This window comes from Epargyreus clarus, unplaced genomic scaffold (assembly GCF_041222505.1).
Source record: "Epargyreus clarus isolate Ecla_fem2 unplaced genomic scaffold, WU_Ecla_fem_2.2 ptg000031l, whole genome shotgun sequence".
In the NCBI taxonomy this organism is placed as follows: Eukaryota; Metazoa; Arthropoda; class Insecta; order Lepidoptera; family Hesperiidae; genus Epargyreus; species Epargyreus clarus.
In genome coordinates, this window is record NW_027332236.1 from 2,490,459 (window position 1) to 2,513,978 (window position 23,520).

Consider the following 23,520-nt stretch of genomic DNA (forward strand, 5'->3'; position numbering starts at 1 on the left):
GCAATTTTCTGCGTTGCGAATTCGCATCGCGTCGCATCGCAGTTTTGTGTTCGAGCCCTTTCTCCAAATTTTATATGCATATCCAGTAGGTCTGAGGATCGGCTACTATTTTTCATACCCCTAAGAGATAAGGGTTGTTCACCATTAACATTTTCTTATTTATATGGCAAAACAACGTTTGCCGGGTCAGCTAGAACTTTACAATACACACACTCATTTATTTATATTTATTTATATTTAGGCATTTATTATTCATACTCGCTAGAATACAGTCTTTAAGTAATATCTCATTATTAAATTTTGTAACTAAAAACTTCTTCTTCTTTATTCACTTCAATGAGTTTTATTTTATTGTCTATGTCTTGTTTTTCTACAAACAGTTCATTATTTCGTTTAACGCCTTTGATCTCATCTTCAATTTCTTGCAAAGATTTATCTTTCGTCTCATTCATAATTAAATTTAATGATATTAGAGAAATAAATAAACACAGTCCATAAATAGCATATGTGCCTTCTACACCTGTTTTATCAATCAATATTGGTGTACATTTTAATACTACAGAGCAGAATATTGTAAATACTATCCCTGTAGCACAAGTTCCAACCCCTCTATGTTCTATGGGAAAGATCTCACCAGAAACTGTAAAACAGATAGGCATAATCCCTATGTTAGATATGAAGCTATTAACCAAAATGCAACACATCGGCAAAAATAATAAAGGGCCTTTTAAATAGTTATTATTTTTCAAAAACATAGTTAAACTCACGAGCAACATCAATACAACAGACACTAAGCCACAACTGAAGAGAATTGTCCGTCTTTTGAAGTTGGTGATCACGAAACTGGATGACAAGAGTGCTATTATCGTCAAAATATCACTGCCCATTGAACAATATACCGCCACTGATTTGTCCTTCATAACATCCGTCATAATTTGTACTATGTATGCAATATTGTAGTATCTACCACAGGATTCTATGACTATAGTCAACAGTGTCGTGATTAGGAACGGTTTCAGAAAGTCTTTCCTTGTAATCTTCCGCCAAACCCTCGTCCATACGTATCCGTCCACTTTCTTCATCCTTCTCTCCGTTTGTGCTGTTATTAGGTCTTCCAACTCCTTTCGAGTTTCCAGCGAATTCCCATTCAACCATGTGTAAGACTTGTCGCACTCTTCGAACTTGACCATCATCGCCAAGTATGCTGGACTTTCCGGCCAAGGAATCGTGGCGATTATTGCCAATGTGCTCATGAAAGCTCCAAGTAACGCAATTTGTCTCCAAGTGCAAATAACTATGAATGAGTGGCATATCAGTGATCCCAAGGCGACAGCAGTTTTCTTGATGGATATAAAGTATCCTCTACGTTTTGGACTAGAGTATTCTGCTAAAATGACTAACGTTATGTATACTCCGCTGATGGATAGACCTTGGCTTAGGCGAGCAGCAAACAAGCAGGCAATGTTTGTGGCGAAAAAGTATATGATGAATCCAATTAGGACTACAAGATTAATGACGTAGTGGACGGTTTTTCTTCCGAACATTTGCATGACTGCTGGCATGATGAAAAATCCGATCATTCCCGTTATTCCTTGACTTGCAGCTGAAAATAAAAGTAGAAGTTAATTTGAATTAAAATGTACGGCTTGTGGATGTTGACGACCCGCGTGGCGGAGCGGTCACCATACCGGTCTGACACGCAGAGGGTCCCGGGTTCGATCCCCGGCCAGACGGATATCTAAATGATGAATTTAGATTTCTGTTTCTGGGTCTGGGTGTATTTGTCTATGTGTGTGTCCATGGCACCCACGATACAGGGAATCCTAGTGTGGGGCTGTGAGTGTAGAAAGCGTTTGTTTGTTTGTTTGTGGTAAGATTGCTTCGCAGCTGCTGTATTCTGGTTTGAAGGTCGTGGTAAGGGAGAGATACTTTTCCGAAGCATTCCAGGTTAGTCCTCAGGGTTAGCAGCGCATTTGTGGCTGACCTCAGGTAGGAATCTTATCTCATCTGACGTTGATTCTGTAATCAACCCCAGAAACAGGACAGTAATGGGTTGTTAGTGATAACAAAAGATCAACAAGGTCAGACATCTGTATGTCCATGGCCAGCACCCATTGGTTGTCTGTTTATCTGATACTCCTATATTATAAAAAGTTGAATCTCACCTATCCATGAAGCCTGATCCAGTGTAGCTCTCAAGTCAGTGGCATTTGGTGACAAGATGGCCTGGTTGAGGATACCAGGAAACGACAGCATGAAGCCAACAGCAAAACATTGCATATAGTCAGCGAGTAAAATCAAACTCTGAAAATAAACCAATACGCCTACGTCAATGTTAATATATAGTGTAATTGGCCATGTGCGAGTCGAACTCGCATTCGTAGGGCTCTGTGCCAGTATTTTTCTTGTTATTTGTTATCATATCAGACAAAGAAGTAACTGCATTATATATAGTTTTTTTATAAATTAGGAGTAGCAGACGCGCATGCAATCCACCTGATGGTAAGTGGCTACTGCCGCCCATGGACATCTGTAGTCAACCCCAGATAGGATGAACACAGGAAGCACACAGCAGCGTCTAATACTGCTGTTATTAGGTAGAAATAGGTGTGGCGGTGGTGCCGCCGGAGTCGAACCACAAAGGGATTCTTCACAAATCTATGAACCCTCTTAGAATATCATAAAGAAATCCCATATCCAAAAGAACTCTTCTTTCTTCAAGCTTAAGGAGATTATAGTGTTTACAATCATCATCATAATATGAGCCTGGCCGATATTGCCGATATATTGTTTGGCTTAATTTTATGATTTAAATGAGAGATAAACCTCTTCTGAATTTTCTGAAACCTATGCACGTGTATGGAATAAGCTGGTGACCATATCTCTGAGGCATATTCCAATATGGATCTGAAAATAAAATTTATAATGTATACCGATATTTTTTAACCTTCTACCTATTACGAGCCAATAGATAAAGCGAAAAACACCGAAAAAAATTAAGTTTCCAGGATGGCGATTCCCCATACATTTTCAAACCTTTTTATTTTTAGTATTTGTTGTTATTACCACCGATACATACTATTGCATATTCTTTAAAATTTTCAAGTACGTTAAGGTTAAAATAATAAGTTAATATAATAATAACAATAGTTTACCGTTTTTACGGAAACCTAAAAAGAACCAAAAGATATAAAAATTCGTATGAACGGGCCATACCCTTATTTCTTTACGTTACAATTTCTACTATTCAACTCTCGCAATGTTTATTCATTTATTTAAAATTTATTGCATCACCTCTAAAAAGAAATGTACAAAAGGGCAAACATAATGCCTAATGGCATTCTCTACCAGTCAACCCTGGGTGGATGTAGAGCATTTGCAGCAGGTGTTACAAAGCAACAAAAGAAAAAAATGCGACAAACAATAATGAAAACAGCAGATATATAAATATGTATTAGGAATAACTAAAATTACATATTATAAAATTAAATAAGTATATATTATAAAATATATGTATATATACCTATACATAAATTAATTCGCGTTCATGAACTTCAATTAAAATAATATTAACATAAAAAGACTATTAAGAATCGACATGTATTGAATTGTAATCGAACTAGAGCTATTTCCTAAACAAATGGCGGAAATATACTAATTTGTGAACCTATTTAGGTTTTCCAGATTACAATTAATTGAAGTTAGCAACAGTTAATTTGAAGGTCGCATTTCATTTTTTTTTTTGTTCACGAGGGGGAAACTTTCAAAAGGTACCCGGCGCCGTGGGAGCGACGCAGGGTTATGTGGGATTTTTACCGCACTAAAACCCCCCCGATGGCCGCCCTCAGGACTGCGTAGAGGGCTCCGGGATCTCCAAAGGAACGCAACCGGAGTCCTCTTAGCGCGTTGCCCCGTCGGGCTCTGCCCAGGGGAGCTTGCGCTCGCCACACCATCTGGTGCGTACGACGGTATGCGACCACACACACCGCTGCCCTTCCCGGGGTCGCTTACCGGGCGTTTCGAGCTCCCACACTTACCGCCCGCAACTCCGGAAGCCCCCTTTTAGTCGCCTCTTACGACAGGCAGGGGATACCGTAGCCCTATTCTGGTCCCGAAACTACAGGGACAGAACTATGGATAGCTTTATACACGTTTGAGAAGTCTATCAATTATCACTTGGCCAGCGCGGTGGACTATGGCCTAATCCTTCTCATTCTGAGAGAAGTCCCGTGCTCGGCAGTGGGAAAGTAATATGGTAATGACTAAAGATAAAGCTCATTTTAGAGAAAAAAAATATACATTCTCATCCGTTGCAACGTTTTATGTAATACTAGCAGAACCCGCGGCTTCACCCGCATAAAAAATATGACATACAAATAACTGTAATTGTAAATTGCACGACTCATGATGCGAAGCATCAGAGAGTGCTTTACGATCGAAAAATTTTTTTCGCTTCATTTTGGCGGCTATTTTTATTATTATAGCCTTGATAGTTCACGGAATCAAGATATTTTGCATACTATTGTCGAGATAATTTAATGGAGATTAATTCCATACTTTTTAAAAATTGATTTACTGCAATAGAATTGGAAAAAAACACCAAAATAGGTCAAAAAATTTTCCTGTCCGTCATGTGTGAAACCTGAAAACACTGTAACTTGTGAAAAAATCCATCATTTGAGTTAATTTTTTTTTTTAAATTCTAATCGACGATTGTAGGTCACTGAATGCGAATGATTAATTAATGCAGTGTCGTTTAATTGCAATTAATAAAAAACGAAAACTACAAGACTGTATATCTATAGATATTATGTACATTTATTCCACCAGGGGCGCTTGTGCCAGTACCTTCTTCCTACTACAGCTGTTTTTTCGGCAATTAATTTTGAACGACTTAAGTTTTTTTTTTTTTTTATTTCATAATTAAATGAGCATTATGAGTCGTGCACTTTTGGATTTTCCAAACTCTTTGTACCTCTAACAATTTTAACGATAAAGTAGCTTTAATAGGTATAGTAGTAATAAGTAGGAATAGCAGACGAGCATGCAGGCCACCTGATTGTAAGTGGCTACTGCCGCCCATGGACATCTGTAACCAACCCCAGATAGGATTAGATATTTCTACCTGAGGTCGGCCACAGATGCGCCGCTACCCCTGAGGACTAAGCTGGAACACCTCGGAAAAGTCTGTCTCTCTTACCACACCCTTCAAACCGGAACACATCAGCGCGTAACACTGCTGTTATTAGGTAGAAATACGTGTGGCGGTGGTGCCGCCGGAGTCGAACCACAAAGGGTTCTACCACCTTCGAATAGAATAATCCGATTTAGAAAGGTTCCAAGTTCTGATATAATCCGCTAGGGGCGCTGATTGTAAATTGTATGAGCAAATACGTAAACAAATACCAAAACAGTCATATTTGTCAACACGTAAAAACTCATGGTAAGGGTACTGGCCGGGGATCCAACCCGGAGCCCTCTGCGCGTCAGACTTGTATGATGACCGCTAGGCTACCCGGGACAATGTAGACAAATCATAGATATATTATTAGTATATAGAATAAAGATTGAACGTAACTATTAAATAAAATTGTAGGTACTGCTATTGTATTGTTAGATAATGTTTATTTAATTTACATCGATTAGAATTAAGTACCAATGTTAAAGACCTATTGTAAAAAATTGTTATTACTATTATACTGTATACTTTGTTAATAACAAAAAACCCTTTTACCATCAGGTGGACTGCGCGATCGTTTGCACTTCTATATTATAAAAAAAAATTAAGGTGGTAGAACCCTTTGTGGTTCGACTCCGGCGGCACACCTATTTTTGCCTAATAACAGCAGTGTTAGGCGCTGCTGTGGTCCGTTTAAAAGGGTGTGGTAAGGGAGACATACTTTTCCGAGGCGTTCCAGCTTAGTCCCCAGGGGTAGCGGCGCATCTGTGGCCGACTTCAGGTAATCAGTAGGAATATCTAATCCTATCTGGCGTTGATTACAGATGTCCATGGGCGGCAGTAGCCACTTACCATCAGATGGACTGCAAGCTCGTCTTCTACTCCTATATTATAAAAAAAAATAGTCGAGCATGTAGCGTCCTTGTCACCGAAATTTAAAAAAAATCTAAAAAATATTTATTTACCTGTCTCCACAAATATATATCAAAGTCCCAAGCCATTTTCAATAACTCAATTTGAATCACAAAAAATATTTAGTATTTCAACAACTACTGTCTTCAACTAATATTCAAATTACACTGCAGCACTCAAAATACAACATACTTTGGATAAGGTTATTCGCATATTAAGCTGAATTCACCCATACATTATTTAGTAGATGGATTTTTTGAATTTATACGAATTGAATTATATCTTTTTATTTTACTTCACATGTTTTTATGTTTAACATAGATAAGTTTATATCTCACCGCCTTATAAGTGAAGGAAGCCATTTAATAGTTTAAAAGGCTGACAAATGTGTCAGCCGTTTAGTGGTTGTTATGGTGTAATTTACGCAGAACAATACCGACATGTGCAGTTAAGACGTGCAAAAACACGAAATCGAAGAAAAAGTGCGGAAAAATATCGTTTCATTCGTAAATGATCGAAAAACTATATTATTAAAATATTTTTCAAACACGAAAATAGATGACAGTGACAATTTCAATTGTCAAAACTGTTTTCATTTTCTTGTTAGGAGTGAGTAATCCTAATCTATGATATTTAAGTACCGTATTATTTAGAGAAATAAAGGAGAGTCTGTATGATAGACGGCAAACAGTTAGAGCGCAAAGGCGCGTACCACAGCTGTTATGTTATCGTCCAACATGCACATTTTCTTATCATCATCATCAACCCATTACTGTCCCACTGCTGGGCACGGGTCTCCTCTCAAACTGAGAAGGAATAGGCCATAGTCCACCGCGCTGGCCAAGTGCTTATACGTAGACTTCACATACATTTGAGATTTTTTTTTATAAATCTCTCATGTTTCCTCGCGATGTTTTTCTTCACCGTTTAGCAAGTAATCATTAATTTCTAATACGCACATAACTTTGAAAAATCAGAGGTCTGGGACCTCGGACTCCTCGATCGAGATGCCGAGTTTCTGAACCACTAGGCTATCGGACTAGCGCCACTATCGGACTGTATCAGAACTGATAGGAAATGTATGGGAAATATGTAAACAAATACAGAAACAGTCATTTTTGTAAAAACGTTAAAACTCATACAGAAGTGTCAAAGTGGAGTATGATAGGTAACATAATAAAATAACTCCCTTAAATAAAATAACTCGTTGAGTTCATAATTTTTGAACAATAATTTAATTGCAAAAGTATAAATATACAAAAGAGTTTCCAAAATAATTTTACGATTCTAATTCTTGTAATATCGCAGCTTTGTCTCGTTTGATACCCTTGATTTCATCCTCAATTTCCTGCAACGTCTTATCTTTGGTCTCCGTCAAAATAAAGTGCATCATAACCAGACATATTCCCAAACACAATCCATAAATCCCATACGTTCCCTCTATACCAGTTTCTTCCATCATAATCGGAGTACACTTCATCGTGAGTGCATACAACAGGGTATATACAATACCATTCGCTGTAGTACCTGAGCCCTTAAGTTCCAACGGAAATATTTCTCCAGACACCGTAAAACATACTGGAATCACTCCTATATTAATAATGAAACTGTTTAATAAGATTAAAGTGAGTGTTAACCACGTTAAATTTGGAACGGTGGAGCTTGATTTCAAATATACTGTGAGGCTTATCGAAAACATAAGCAAAACGGAGAAATAACCGAAATTTAGCAGCAAGGCGCGTCTGCTGAATTTTGTTATGAAGTAAGTTGATGACCAAAAAGCAAGTATCGATAGGAAGTCGACTCCTATGGAACAATATATTGCTACTGAATTATCCCCAGTTATATCTTTGACTATCTGAACAATGTACACAAGATTATAGTATCTTCCAGTTGAGTCTATTATTATTGTTAATAAAGTAATCATAAAAAATGGTTTCAAGAAGTCCTTCTTTAAGAATCGCTTGCAGATTTGTGACAGAGTCTTATTTGTTCTAACTTCTTTCTTCGCCCTAGACTCCATCTGCGCTGTTATCAATTCTTCTAAAACCTTCCTGTTTTTTGGCGTTTCTCCATTTAAATATATGAATGATTTATCACAGTCCTCATATTTTCCTTTCATTGCGTAGAACGCTGGACTTTCTATCCAAAACAAGTTCAGAAGCGTTGCTATCACATTAACAGTAATACTGATAGCAGCTATTTGTCGCCACGTACAAACGAGTACTAATGAGTGACAAAGTAATGAACCTAACGCTAGAAAACTATTTTTCAGCGATATGAAGTACCCTCTTCTTTTTGGGTGTGAATATTCAGCTATGATGATAGATAGAACATATATGGCACACATGGACATTCCCTGGACACACCTGGCTACGTACAAAGTGGCCACATTCTTTGCAAAAGCGAGCATGATGAAGCCAACACCCACGAAAACATTCATTAAAATCTGAGTGGCTTTTCTTCCGTACTTCTGCATGAAGGCTGGCACTGTGAGGAAGCCGATAGCACCAGTAACGCCGTAGGATGAAGCTGAAAATATAAAGATTCATATTTTATGCACTTTATTAATATTTTTATGACCTATAACAATTTAAATGTCTACTGGACTGAAAACGAAATTCGGAAACATTTGCATCGCTGCAGTATTAATGATAAGTACATGGTCAGACTTCGGTCGTTGACAACGTGTAACGAGGAACGGTCGTCGGCGGTAGTCGCCAACGCGAATTGTCTCTTGTGTCTTACGTCTTTAAGAAGTATTGGATGATTGATTGATGGCCTATTGGATGATTCGACGATGACGGCAACTCAGCCACGCTTATTTCTGCCTGAATTGTATCTTATTTTTATGTTGATCTTAGATCTTATATGTCTTGTTATTAATCTTTTATAGCGGAGAAGTTTCAACTTTTTAAGGTAGCAATCCATAGTTGAGGTTGATAATAATTGATGTTGGTTAACTTTATGGAACACTTAAGATACTCACTTATCCATGATGCTTCATCACTAGTCACGCTGATGTCTGTTGTGTTCGGAGACAGGATAGCAGGGTTTAGAACTGATGGAAAAGATAACACTATCCCAGAACTCATCGCGTGAAAACTGGCCCCAAACATCACGAGGCTCTGAAAATCATTACGATTACATATTACTACTACTAGTGGTAGAAGTATTATAAAAAAATTGTACGACTAACATCACACTTATTTCAGCCTGCAAATGTTATAAAGTTATGTTCTGGTTTGAAGGAAAGATTACACTAATGGAACACGTCTCTTCTTTGTCCGAATTAGCAATTAATATGCGATCTACTTTAAATAAGAGTCACGTCTCATTTGGATTCCAAAATGTGCGAAAATGTCTATTTTACAAAGTGGATTTCATAATCAATTACTACTTCAATATCATAAAATGCATAAAAATTTACAAAAAATAACCGTTACCGTTCTGTATGCATGGACATGTGTAATTAACCCTCAATAAGATTAGAGTGCTACCTGGGATTGGCCACCAATGAATTGCTACCCTGGAAGACTAAGTTAAAACGTTAGGATAAGTCTCCCTTATCACACATACATATTATAAAATATTAATTTATTTTGTAATGATAGTCAGGTGAATTTATACATTCATATTTCATGATCTTTAAAAAATAATTAAATAAATGAATATTGATCAAGAAGAAGAAGTCGTATTATATTGCATTAGACCTACTGAAAGTAGGTATTCGAATGAATAACAAAAACATTTACAAAGTACAGACATAATATTTAGTATATTAATAAAATAATTACCTGCCTCAAAAAGTGTACATCATCACACACCATTTCAGTAAACTCTTACAACTACTAAATAAAGTAAATATTAGGTCCTCATTTGCAAAACTTTATTACTTTTGATGATACTAAGTTATTATGAAATATTATACATTATTCTAAATGACACAGTTGTGCAAATACAGTTTTAATTATAAATGGCTGGAATATGATGATTCATGAATAATTATGATACCTATTGCTCAATGCTCTTCCAACGGTGCGTCGTTGCAGCAGTGGTGGAGGTCATCGGAGGCCCGGAGCGGAAAGTTGTATGGAGGCCCCCAAAAGTATAAAAAGTTTATTTGAATTTAGAAAATGACAAATGTGTCATCATAGATAAGTATAGATATCATCATCATACTTAAGTATAGAGTATAGATATAATTGCGGATGCCATTAAATGACTTAAACGGCTGACAATTCTGTCAGCCATTCAATGGCTGTCATGAGGAAATTTACGCGGAACAATGCCGACATGCGCAGTCAAGTAGTGCAAAAACACGAAATCTTTTAATAAAACGACATTTTTTAAATATTATTCAAACACGAAAATAGATGACAGTTACAATTTCAATTGTTAAAACTAGTTACATTTTCTTGTTAGGAGTGAGTAATCTTTACTAATCTATGTGTCATAGAACTATTCGCCTGTGATTCGATAATCTTTTTTTTCGTTGTACACATTTCATGGATCGTTTGGTTCTGACGACCATTTTTAGCAACTGTGTTTGGAGGCCTCCAGGATGGGTGCCCGGGGCGGACCGCCTTCCGAATTGAGTCGCTACAGCGTTGCAGCCTAACTCGCATACGTCCGTTATTACAGGGACCGTGGGAAGCCAGCATAATGACGCGTCTGGACACTTGTCAAACCCAGAAAAACCGTTACTAATTTTTTGTTCAAAAAGTACATAATTGTTTTTATTTAAAATTGTTGGTTAATCTAAATATTGTAGATTGAATTGCAATAATATTTTCTAAGATAGTATAATATGTCACTATCCATTATAAAAGATGTTACTTCAATGAATATAGAAGTAAATACGAGTATTTTGCTCCATTTTTATTTTAATACACCTGCTGGGCATTCTGCGACGGCCAACTTTTTAAAAATGAACTTCCCTACCATGTGTAGTCATCCTTAACTAGGATTGTATTGCATGGATGTGGATGGTGGATTAATTGAGGTGCATTGCTATTCCCATGAAGTAAGTAGGAACGCCTCTATGCCACACAACATGAAGGCTTTGTATAGAAAAATACGTGACAAAAGTTCCACTGTGGACAAGTATCTAAAGGCTCTACTATAAATAAAATAACATGTGCATCAAAAGATGTTTTTTTTTGTAATAATTTAATTTGTGAATATACATGTTATTTATATAACTACACACTATAACTTTAAATTATTTCATTTTCAGTACTCTCGATACGTATCTAATTCTTGCAAAATCGTTGTTTTGGTCCGTTGGATGCCTTTGATTTCATCTTCAATTTCCTGCAAAGTCTTATCTTTGGTCTCCGTCATAATAAAATGCAGTATAACTAAACATATTCCTAAACACAGTCCATATATCCCATACGTTCCCTCGATACCAGTTTCCTCCATCATGATCGGAGTACACTTCATCGTGAGCGCGTACAACAATGTGAATACTATACCAGTTGCTGTAGTACCTGAACCCTTAAGTTCTAACGGAAATATTTCCCCAGATACTGTAAAACATACTGGAATTACCCCTGCATTGACTATGAAACTGTGCAACAAAATCATCGTAAGTATCAACCAGATGAACGCTAGACTGGCATGTATATAAATTGATTTCAAATATACAGTGAGACTTATCAAAAACATAAGCAAAACAGAGAAATACCCGCAACTGAGCACCAAAGCTCGTCTTGAGAACTTCGTTATGAAGTAAGTTGATATCCAAAAAGCTACCATGGATAGGAAGTCGACTCCTATAGAACAGTATATTGCTACCGAGTTATCGCCAGTTATATCTTTGACTATCTGAACTATGTACGCGAGGTTGTAGTACCTCCCTGCTGAGTCTATTATTATCGTTAATAATGTTACCATTGCAAATGGTTTCAAAAAATCTTTCCTAAGAAATCGCTTGCATATTTGTGATAGTGTCTTCTTTGTTCTCATTTCTTTATTTTCTCTGGACTCCTTCTGTGCTGTTATCAATTCTTCTAAAACCTTCCTGGTTTTCGGCGTGTCTCCATTCAAATATATGAACGCTTTATCACAGTCCTCATATTTGCCTTTCATTGCACAGAATCCCGGACTTTCTGGCCAAGTGAGGGTTAAGAGTATTGCTATAACATTTATAAAAACAGCAATTGCAGCAATTTGTCGCCACGTGCACAAAAGTGCTAGGGAGTGACAAACTAGCGAACCGAATGCCAGAAAACTATTTTTCAGAGATATGAAGTATCCTCTTCGCTTTGGATTGGAATATTCGGCTATGATGATAGATAGAACGTATATGGCACACATGGAGACCCCCTGGATACATCTGGCTGCGTATAGGGTGGCCGCGTTCTTGGCTAAAGCGAGCATGACGAAGCCAGCTCCCATGAAAATGTTAATAAAAATGTGTGCGGTCTTCCTCCCATACTTCTGCATGAGGCTTGGGACTATGAGGAACCCAACGAAACCAGTAAGGCCATACGATGAAGCTGAAATAATATAAAGGGCCATTATAAATATTTATTTTTATTTAACTAACAAATCCTTACTTCCTTACTAATATTATAAATCCGAAAGTAACTCTGTCTGTCTGTCTGTCTGTCTTTTCTTCACGCCTAAACCACTGAACCGATTTTAATGAAATTTTGTACAAAGATAGTCTGAGACCCGAGAACGGACATAGGATAGTTTTTATCCCGGAAATCCCACGGGAACTAGGGATGGCGATCTAAGATCGATTAATCGGAGAATCGATCTTTTGGACCAAAAAGTCTCCAGTAATGGATCGATTCAGTGAATCGATCTTTCAACCCAGAAGATCTAAATTCGATTTTTTCATAATTTACTTACAGTTACTTTACTTATCCATGTTAGTCGATCATCTATCTATTTATATAAAAATGAATATTTGTCTATATACATTTTATAAAATCGGAAACTATGCATTTGATCAAGTGATGATCTTTTGCAAAGTTGTTGTCCAAGAGCCCACGAAGGTTTGGGAGTTGGTAAGACCGACAGATGGCACCACTGTCATTCTAATGAAGGTACGAATTTTCTGTTTTATGTATGTCATATTATATCTTTAAAATGCGGGCGAAGCCGCGGGCACCACTAGTAAATTAATAAAATCTTGGAATTCAATTTTAAACTACTTCCATTTGTTCTATCGACTTGAACCCTTGCATGTGTTTGTATTTGTTGCATGTGTGTGTGTATTCGGATGATAATAAAAATGTTAGGAAACTTAGAGCTCCTCTGATAATGGAGTCAGGAGGTGGTAGAACCCTCTGCGGTTCGACTCCGGCGGCACCACCGCCACACCTATTTCTGTTTAGTAACAGCATTATTAAGCGCTGCTGTATTCTGTTTTGAAGGGTGTGGCAAGGGAGACAGACTTTTCCGAGGCGTTCCAGCTTAGTCCGCAGGGGTAGCGGCGCATCTGTGGCCGACGTCAGGTACGAATATGAGTTGATTACAGATGTCTATGGGCGGCAGTACTCTACCGGCGAACTGCATGCTCGTCTGCTACTCCTATATTATAAAAAAACTTACTTATCCATGAAGCTTCATCACTTGTAACTTTGATGTCGGTGGTATTCGGAGCCGTAATGGCAGGGTTCAGAACTGAGGGGAAGGATAGGAGGAACCCAGTGGCCATACCGTGCGCACCGGCCCCAAACATCACGAGACTCTGAAATGTGTTATCAGTAATTTACTAGTTTATTATCATTATTTGATCTTGATTATGCTGCGAAGTTAGCAATACTTTTCTAGCACTAAAAAAATCTAGCATATCTAAGTTTCTACACTCACAGCCTCATACTAGGATTTCTTGTGTGATGTTATGAACACAATCAAAACACACGAACACCCAGACCCAGAACAGAAATCTAAATCATATTTAGATTTCTGACTGGCCGCGGATCGAACCCGGAACCCTTTGCGTGTCAGAAACAGTTTAAGTTGCAAAATCTTATATATTAAAATTGTCGTGTCACAATGTTACCGTACTCCTCCGAAACTGCTTTACCGATTTTCACCAAATTTTATACTCGTATGCATATTCAGTAGGTCTGATAATCGGCTACTATCTATTTTTCATACCCCTAAGTGACAAGGGTTGTTCATCCGTAACATTTTTTTATTTATATGGCAACACAACGTTTGCCGGGTCAGCTAGTGTAATGTAAAAGAGTGACAGCGTAATGGCTCAATCGGGAGGTCCGACGTTCGAATCTCACAACATCATGGGCAATAAAAAAATGTTAATACATTTTCATAATGTTTCAATTAAATACCTAAGTGACAGAAAATAATCGATACAAATGAATTAAAAAAAAAACTACATGTTTCGCATTTCAAAACATTTCTGGAAAATCGAGGTCGTTGACCTGCTTTTTTTAAATTATTACTGTAGTTACTGCAGATACGTTATCCGTAGGCATTAAAATATTTATGAGGTACGCTTACAAATTGCCTTTTGCATATTTAAAAAAACGATAATTTGTCTATTAAATGAACTAGGTATACTATATATTCAAACACTCCAAAATCGATGAACAGACACCCTATACATTCACAACGCCATATTAAAAAAATATGAGATATATTATATATCCCATTACTCCGCAATTTAGATGAATTTAACAACACCTCATATGTTAAAATCAAGTCATATAGGCTGTAGAGTGCACCAAAGAATGAGACATACATTCTTCCGCTCAAGAAACTTTACCCAAGTCGGGTAAAAGACCACAAAAATATTTGTAAAACACAGACATAATAATTGAAAAAAAAAATACCTGTCTCCAAAAATATACATCACCACACCACATTTTACCGCGCAATTTTAGGAGCTACTAATTAAAAATCATTAGATTTTCATTTGCAAAATATATTTTGATCTTACAATATGAAATACGGTTCAAACTGAGACAGTTGTTCAAACACTATTTAAATTACAAATGAGAGGGATATTAAGTACTTAATAGTATGCTTCATTTACATTTTTCTTATAACTGTTCAAGTACAAAAACTTGCACTCAGCAAGTTTTTGTGCGACTTACTTACATAGTATCAGTATCTAATTTTATGCACTGCGGCGTATTTTTTATAAGGGCGTATGCTAAAACTGATGTGTTTTTAGGGTTCCGTATGCATAGGGTAAGTAACGGAACACTTTATTAAGCCTCCGTTGTCTGCCCGTTTGTCACAGGGCTCTATCTCATGAACCGTAAGAAATAGACACTTAAATTTTTACAGTGTATGTATAAGTGTGACCGCGAAATCAACGGGGGTCGACATACAAGAAACTAAATAACTAGACAGTTTAAGTGCATTTACTTCAAAGGGTGCGGTAATAACAAATACTGAAAATAAAAAAGTTAAACATAAAGGGGGGATATACAAGAAACCGATATTTTTCGACGTTTTCGTTTTATCTGTTCAACTGTAATAGGTAGACAGTGAAACGTTTTCACGATGCGTTTACTTCAATGGCTATTATAATAACACTAAAAATATGAAAATGTTGGTGGTACAGAACCCTCGATGCTAGTTTGACTTGCACTTGCCAATTTATTTCTAATATATAAGTAGCAGACGTGTGTGTCTGTACAGAATGTATTTTTAAATTTCTAGAACTAAAATGAATGATTGCTTACACTATGGTTAAGTAACCAGTAGGTACCAAATGTATCCGCCCCGGGAAGAACGGCGGTATGTGTGGTCGCATACCGTCGTACGCACCAGACGGTGTGGCAAGCGTCAAGCTCACCTGGGCGGATCCCGACAGGGCAACGCGCTAGGAGGGCTTCGGTTGCGTTCCTTTGGAGATCCCGGAGCCCTCTACGCAGCGCCGAGGACAGTCACCGGGGAGGTTTTAGTGCGGTAAGAATCCCACATAACCCCGTGTCACTCCCACGGCAACGGGTACCTTTTAAACGTTTCCCCCTCGTCAACAAAAAACGGTACCATAAGTAAGTACTTGCCAAGTTATATTCAATTGTTTGAAAACTGATCTTACAGTTTCAAGTGAAAATGATGTCGCAGCACTTATTTAAATCATTTGTAAATAAATGGGCTAATTATATTTAATTGAAATAGCAAACGATTACACCGTTCATGTGATTAAAAATCATCTTCGATGCCCAGCAGTGGGACAAAAATGGGGTAACGTTATATAGGGTGGTGCAAAATTAATCATCCAATTTTGTTTTTGACGCCAGTAACAGTCACTGTATTTCCGATGGTGTCCTTAAAAGAATACCACCAGACATTGACTTTAAGTTAAGACTCTTAACGGGAATATTCAACTGTCGTTCGTCGTAGAAAATCGGGCGCAAATTTGTGTCAACGCTGGAAGACACTTGACAGATATTATATTTTCTTATTAGCAAAAAAACAGTTTCAGGTCTTGGTTTTGATTACTCAAAATTACTTTTTTTATTCAGTACGAAAGTTATTCAAAAACAGAATTGGATGATGCAGTTTGCGCCATACTGTAATAAAATTTGAAAAAGAAAACGAATATGAAGGCGAAATATTATTGTTTGTATTATTTTTCATCGCCTTCATAATGATATTTTGTTTGTATTATTTTTCATCGCCTTTATATTCGTTTTCTTTTTCAAATTTTATTAAGAATGGCAGAAAAACATAGGGTTGCAATATTAACAAAAACATTCATTTTATTTGGCACAATATAATTAAAGGCTATGTACAAATTTGTTTCAACACTTTTGGATTATCGTAAATGTTTCCCTGTCTTGTAGTCCTGCAGTTTTGTTACGCTCAATGCCTTTGATTTCATCCTCAATTTCTTGCAACGTCTTATCTTTGGTCTCTGTCAAAATAAACTGTAGAATAACCAGACATATCGCCACACACAATCCGTATATCCCATACGTTCCTGCTATTCCAGTCTTATCCATCATAATCGGAGTACACTTCATCGTGATTGCGTACAACAACGTAAATATTATTCCTGAAGCCATCGAACCTGATCCTCTATGCTCCAAGGGGAATAGCTCTCCTGAAACTGTTGAGTAGACAGGAATCACTCCCAAAGTAAAAATAAAGCTATTCAACAAAATGATCGTGGGTGTCAACCAAGGAACATTAAAATTTGTAGAAGTATATGACTTCAAAAATACTATAACACTTATCGATAACATTAGAGCGACAGACGTATATCCAAATGAAAAAAGTAAGCTACGTCTTGGAAGTTTTCTTATAATATACGACGAGGTACAACAAGCGACCACCGTTAGGAAATCAAGTCCAATAGAACAGTATATAGCGACTGAATTGTTGCCAGTAATTTCTGTTATAATCTGGACTATGTACGCTAAGTTATAGTATCTTCCTCCCGAATCTATAATTATCGTCAATAAAGTTACATTGAAGAACGGCTTCAAGAAGTCTTTTCTCACAAACTTCTTGATTATGACCAAAAATTTCTGTATATTTCTATCTGTTTCTTCTTTCTCCCTTCTTTCTGTCTGCGCTAGCACCAAATCTTTCAACATTTTTCGTGCTTTCGGCGTGTCTCCATTCAAGTATATAAACGATTTATCGCATTCATCATATCTTCCCACCATCGCGTAGTACGCCGGGCTCTCTGGCCAAAGGAAGGTTAGAAGAATAGAAACTACATTCAAGGCTATACTGATCCCTGCTATTTCTTGCCACGTGCAAATAAGAACGAGTGTATGGCAAAGCAGGCAGCCGGTTGCAAGAGCTGCATTCTTCAAGGTTATGAAGTATCCTCGTCTCTTTGGATGGGTGTATTCAGCTAGGATGATAGGTGCAAGTATCACACCGCTTAGTGCAATTCCCTGGATACACCTGGCTGCGTATAAGGTCCCCACGTCCTTAGCTATGATGAGCATGATAAAGCCAATTATTAGAGAAATATTCATTGCTGTTTGAGCGACCTTTCGACCATATTTTTGCATGATGCCGGGTACAGTGAGGAAGCCAAAGACACCACCTATTCCGTAGAATGAAGCTGAAAGTAGGATAATAGTTAAGATATAGATAGTTCAGATGAACTCTTTTTTATAAGACTGCAGTAGTAAATTAACATACAGTTTAGTTGTAAGTTTAGTCAAGTTATGTTATGGTAATTTTAAGGGTAAGTAAGTGGTAATTCATCATCAACCCATTAATGTCCCACTGCTGGTCACGGGTCTCCTCTCATAATGAGACGGATTAGGCCATAGTCCACCGCGCTGGCCAAGTGCGTATTGGTAGACTTCACATACCTTTGAGATTTTTTTTTATAAACCTCTCAGATATGCAGGTATCCTCACGATGTTTTCCTTCACCGTTAAGGAAGTAATTAAATTCTTTTAGTAAGTGGTAATTATTGAAAAGTTTTTTGCCGCCTGAAGAGACTGTAATCCCATATACAAGCAATTGTATACCCATATACAAGTATTGACATTGTGATTCATTTATTGACATTATTGACGTTATTTATGATTAAATGTACCAAACTAATGCAAAAAATAATAATAATTGTTATCATGAAGTAAGCGCTATAATCTATATTGTATAATTAAATGTAATGTAATCATTATAAATATAATGTAATTTTAAAATGTTGCATGCTTCCCTGAAGCTAAGTGTGAGAAAAATTGTTAATATTCCTACCAACCATTATTGTACCACATTTAAAATATGAATAAGTAAAATTTTTCTATCTAATTAATATTTATATTCCGGTTAGACCACATGGCCACGAAAGGTATGATCATATTTATATTGTATAATTTTTACTTTACCTGTACTTCAGTAATATTTTTTAGATTATTATTCCTGAAAAATATAAAGTTAAAAACACAAAACTTGTACAACGCCTATATAAAAACTCTCAATAAATTACAATCACTCCATTTCAGGCACTTCAACAGAATTGCTATTGTAATGAACTTTTACAAATAATACATCATAAGTACTTATTAAATCATTGCATTGTCATAGGCTCTATAGATACAGGTGTGCAAAAAAAAGAAAATGGTTATTCAGAAATTTTATTCACCTGCAGGTTTAAAAATAGTACTTTAATATGATTCGATCATGTATATACATTATAGATAATATTTAATATTTCTACTTGGTGTACGAAACACTTAGCGGTATATGACGTAATGACGTAAATCCATCTCTCTCTGAGAAACCTGTTCCCAGAAGTGGAATACGACGACTAAGGACTACAGACTACAGACTTACAGATAGGCTTTGAAGGTATAAGCCTTTGTAGTTTGACTCCGGCGACACCAACGCCACATCTACTTCTATTTAATAACCGCAGTGTTAAGCGCCGCTGTGTTCTGGTTTGAAAGGTGTGGTAGGGGAGACGCACTTTTCCCAGGCGTTCCAGCTTAGTCCTCAGGGGTAGCGGCGCATCTGTGGCCGACCTCAGTTAGGAATATCTAATCCTGGGGTTCATGAGCAGCAGTAGCCACTTGCCATCAGGTGGTATACTCTTCTGCTACTCCTATATAATATAAAAAAGTCATACAAGTGAAGCATATCATTATCCACTCCAGTGTCAAAAAATAACTTACTGATCCATGACGCCTGGTCGTTGGTAACTTTGATGGTGGACGTTGGAGACAGGAGAACTGGGTTCAGGACTGACGGGAATGACAACACGAATCCAGTGGACATTGCATAGAAACCAACTGCCATGAGGACGACACTCTGAAAACATTAATTGAATTCAATTCAGTTATTCGCAAAAAAAACTAATATTTTTTATTAATTTAATCTGGCGGGCACATAAATTGCATATTACTATTTGGCAACTTCTAGTAATAATACTATTAGTAAGTACAATTTTTTCAAAAAAAATATTGATTGTTTATACTTAAAGGTTATCTATCGAAAAAATAATTACTCTTGTTTCTAAATAAGTACAAGAGAATTACATACAAAAAGGCCACAATAGGAAATGATCAGAGTATTGCCTTTGTGATCGTGTTTTTGAACTTAGCAGGTAAGTATTGAAGCCATAATAACAGTTTTTCGCGCAGTTTCAAAGTTGATTTGATTTTATCAAAATTACAAATGTGTTATAGACTTATTCGTCGACAAATACGTATGATCCCGGTGACCTTTTTATTTTTCACTGATTTATACACAGTATCCTTACCATGAGTTTTTATGTTTTGACAAATATAACTGTTGGTATTTGTTTACGTATTTGCCCATACAATTTCCAATCAGCGCCCCTAGCGGATTGTATCAGAACTATAGTGTCAGTCACGTACCATTAAATGCCTAAAATGACAAAATGGCCCTTTATGTTTGTCTCTCTTTTTTAGGAACATGTGAGGGAGACAAAGTTCGTCGTCACTTGAGCACTTACTTATTGTTACGTTTACTCAGACTACTGAAGCAAACGGAACAGAATAATGGAGGAAATGTAACGTAAAATTGTGGGATGTTTTGAAAACACGTGGTAAGGGTACAGTTCACAGATTATTTGGTGCTAACGATCTTTTTTTAGCTACTCTGTCGGGGGGCCCCGAGGATGGGGGGCACGGGGCGGACCCCAAAAGTTAGTCCGCTAGAGGCAGTTTGGTGCAGTTTCTGGCCTCCAGTTTAGAAGTAACATTTTTATATAATCAGCCTACCTCAGGTAGATCTCAGGGGGTAGATTATAGATGTTTATAGGCGGCAATAGCCATTTACATAAGACGGATATATATAAGACGGACTGCATGCTCAATTGCTATTTTTATATGATAAAATAAAATACAGAATATCAATAAATTAATGAATTACATTATTATTATTAAAACATAATAATTAAAGTTGATTATTGTTTTTAAGACTGACAATTGATCAAACACATGACAACGATGTATGCTCATGACTTTGACTATATGACCTGAATTCTTTCCAAAATAGCAAAAGTAAGTATCTGATATCTTTTTTTATATAATGTAGGAGGAGCAGACGAGCATGCAGTCCACCTGATGGTAAGTGGCTACTGCCGCCTATGGACATCTGTAATCAACCCCAAATAGGATTAGATATCCCTACTTGAGGTCGGCCACAGATGCGCTGTTACTCTTGAGGACTAAGCTGGAATGCCTCGGAAAAGTATGTCTCCATTACCACACCCTTCAAACCAGGACATAACAGCTTACACTGCTTCTGAGGCACTTATGAGGCAGAAATAGGTGTGGCGGTGGTGACCCCGGAGTCGAACCACAAAGGGTTCTACCACCATCATCTTTTCTGTAATGATTATTTGTCCCGTCTACAGCCCCTTAAAATATGTAACGCCCATTTTTATCTGAATGAGGGTAATGTTTTTCGAACGTATGTTTGTTTGTATGTCTCATTCTTCAGCATGCCCTTTTTTTTGTTAATGAGGGGGAAACCTTCAAAAGGTACCCGGTGCCGTGGGAGCGACACAGGGTTATGTGGGACTCTTACCGCACTAAAACCTCCCCGGTGGCCGTCCTCGGCGTTGCGTAGAGGACTCCGGGATCTCCAACGGAACGCAACCGGAGTCCTCTTAGTGCCGTGCCCCGTCGGGCTCCGCCCAGGTGAGCTTAACGCTCGCCACACTGTCTGGTGTGCACAACGGTATGCGACCACACATACCGCCGTCCTTCCCGGGGTCTCTAGCCGGGCGGTTTGAGCTCCCACTCTTGCCGTCCGCAACCCCTGAAGCCGCCTTTTAGTCGCCTCTTACGACAGGCAGAGGATACCGTAGCCCTATTCTGGTCCCGGAACTACAGGGCCATCTGCAGCATGCCCTAGAGTCAAAACGGCTTGACGGATTTTAACATATGAGATATCGCTGACTTTGCGTAAAGCAGTCGTTTTTTTATTAAGTATATTAATTAAATTAATAACTAGTAATTAATTAATGATAACAGTACTAGATTATTTGCCTTTTTAAATAATTATTTTCAAATAGTCAGTTTTTTAATCCGTCAGTCCGTTTGAGCTCTAGGGCGCGCCAAGAAATAATACATACATATGTATGTGTGTGAAGAATGAGACATACAAACAAACATACGTTCGAAAAACATTACCCTCATTCAGATAAAAATGGGCGTTACATATTGCACACAAGCATACGTTTATATCTGAATACATAATACGCCCGAGAAATATTACCCTTGTTCTTGCTCTGATTAGAAATATCCCGCACACTTCACTAGCATTGAGGGAGAGAACACACACAAAATAAAAACACCCAGACCCAGAACGGGGTTCTGTATACTTTGTCAGAAATATGCTAAATATTTCTCTAATAGTCTAAATATTTTCTTTTCAGATTCTGTATACTTTGTCAGAAAAATAGTCTAAATATTTCTCGGGATTCTGTATACTTTGTCAGAAAAATAGTCCAAATATTTCTTGGGGTTCTGTATACTTTGTCAGAAAAATGGTCTAAATACCGCCGCATTATAAAAAATCGAACTAAGTACTTAGTATTCCAAAAACAAAAAAAAAAATATTCAATAATGTTACCTGTCTCCAAAAATGTACATCAACACAGCACGACATATTGATAATGAAAACTCAATTTTATAAAAAACATAAATAAGTAATTCGTTTAAACGAAAACCTTGTACCATTGAATGATAGCACAATTTTACAAAAAATATATTGATAACGTATTTTATTTTTTACAACAATTTCAGTTGTATTTTCAACGGTACTATCATCGTATGACTGAGCTATGTGATTCAATTTACAATAGACCTAACGTGTTGATGAACTGTTATTGTTTTTAGAGTTCCTTTGTCAGATAGGAATTAAAGAAAACCCTATTACTTCGCTATTATTTTGTCTGCCTATTATTTATTTTATTTTATTTAAAACTTTATTATACCATTAAAATCGATACAAAAGGCGGACTTACATAGTATAACTGTGGAAGTGTGGGGCGCTTTTCGAACCTGATAAATTGAACACCCCACGCTTTTTCCACAATTATACTATTTACTGTTCCTTAATTGATTCTTAGATTGAAAATTATTTTCTACTTTTTAGTTGATTTTATCATGAAAGCGTGTTTTTTAGTTTCTTGAACAATAATTATTTCTTCTTAATAACAGCAATGTTCAGCAAAACCTGCGTAATGGTTTGAAGGGTCTGGGGAGCCATTTCCGAGACGTTTTAATTTAATCCTCAGAAGCAGCAACGCATTTGGCTGAGCTCAGATAGGAATCTAATATAATCATAAGCGGGTAGTAGTGAATTACCATAAAAAAACTAAAAATGACGCGAAAATCACCTGACGATCCTGATGAGGATTATGGGACAAAAATATTAAAATCGTGTACTGTCATCGGTAGATAATTGTTCAAAATTTTGAATTAATCTGACCGTTAAAAGTGGGTAAAAATCGATTTTAAAGATTCCGTTAC

The 23,520-nt window shown here is 37.0% G+C and overlaps 4 protein-coding genes across 4 annotated transcripts; all 4 read right to left on the minus strand.

The window, feature by feature from the left end:
• Positions 1-293: 293 nt before the first annotated feature.
• LOC140754883 (facilitated trehalose transporter Tret1-like) lies at positions 294-8,591 on the minus strand. Its single transcript, XM_073090043.1, has 3 exons — positions 8,461-8,591; positions 2,166-2,304; positions 294-1,603 (listed from the first exon to the last, which is right to left on the minus strand). Exons 2-3 carry the CDS (start codon positions 2,278-2,280, stop codon positions 294-296), a joined length of 1,425 nt encoding a protein of 474 aa, XP_072946144.1. The 5' UTR covers positions 2,281-2,304; positions 8,461-8,591.
• On the minus strand, positions 7,270-9,216 carry LOC140754853 (facilitated trehalose transporter Tret1-like). The gene is made up of 2 exons (XM_073089992.1): positions 9,081-9,216; positions 7,270-8,623 (listed from the first exon to the last, which is right to left on the minus strand). The coding sequence occupies exons 1-2, from the start codon at positions 9,208-9,210 to the stop codon at positions 7,371-7,373; spliced, it is 1,383 nt and encodes a 460-aa protein (XP_072946093.1). The 5' UTR covers positions 9,211-9,216; the 3' UTR covers positions 7,270-7,370.
• A 2,110-nt stretch (positions 9,217-11,326) lies between these two features.
• LOC140754884 (facilitated trehalose transporter Tret1-like) lies at positions 11,327-15,074 on the minus strand. The gene is made up of 3 exons (XM_073090044.1): positions 14,914-15,074; positions 13,664-13,802; positions 11,327-12,597 (listed from the first exon to the last, which is right to left on the minus strand). Exons 1-3 carry the CDS (start codon positions 14,944-14,946, stop codon positions 11,327-11,329), a joined length of 1,443 nt encoding a protein of 480 aa, XP_072946145.1. The 5' UTR covers positions 14,947-15,074.
• Positions 15,075-16,842: 1,768 nt separating this feature from the next.
• LOC140754885 (facilitated trehalose transporter Tret1-like) lies at positions 16,843-22,810 on the minus strand. Its single transcript, XM_073090045.1, has 3 exons — positions 22,619-22,810; positions 19,687-19,822; positions 16,843-18,122 (listed from the first exon to the last, which is right to left on the minus strand). Exons 1-3 carry the CDS (start codon positions 22,652-22,654, stop codon positions 16,843-16,845), a joined length of 1,452 nt encoding a protein of 483 aa, XP_072946146.1. The 5' UTR covers positions 22,655-22,810.
• Positions 22,811-23,520: the final 710 nt, after the last annotated feature.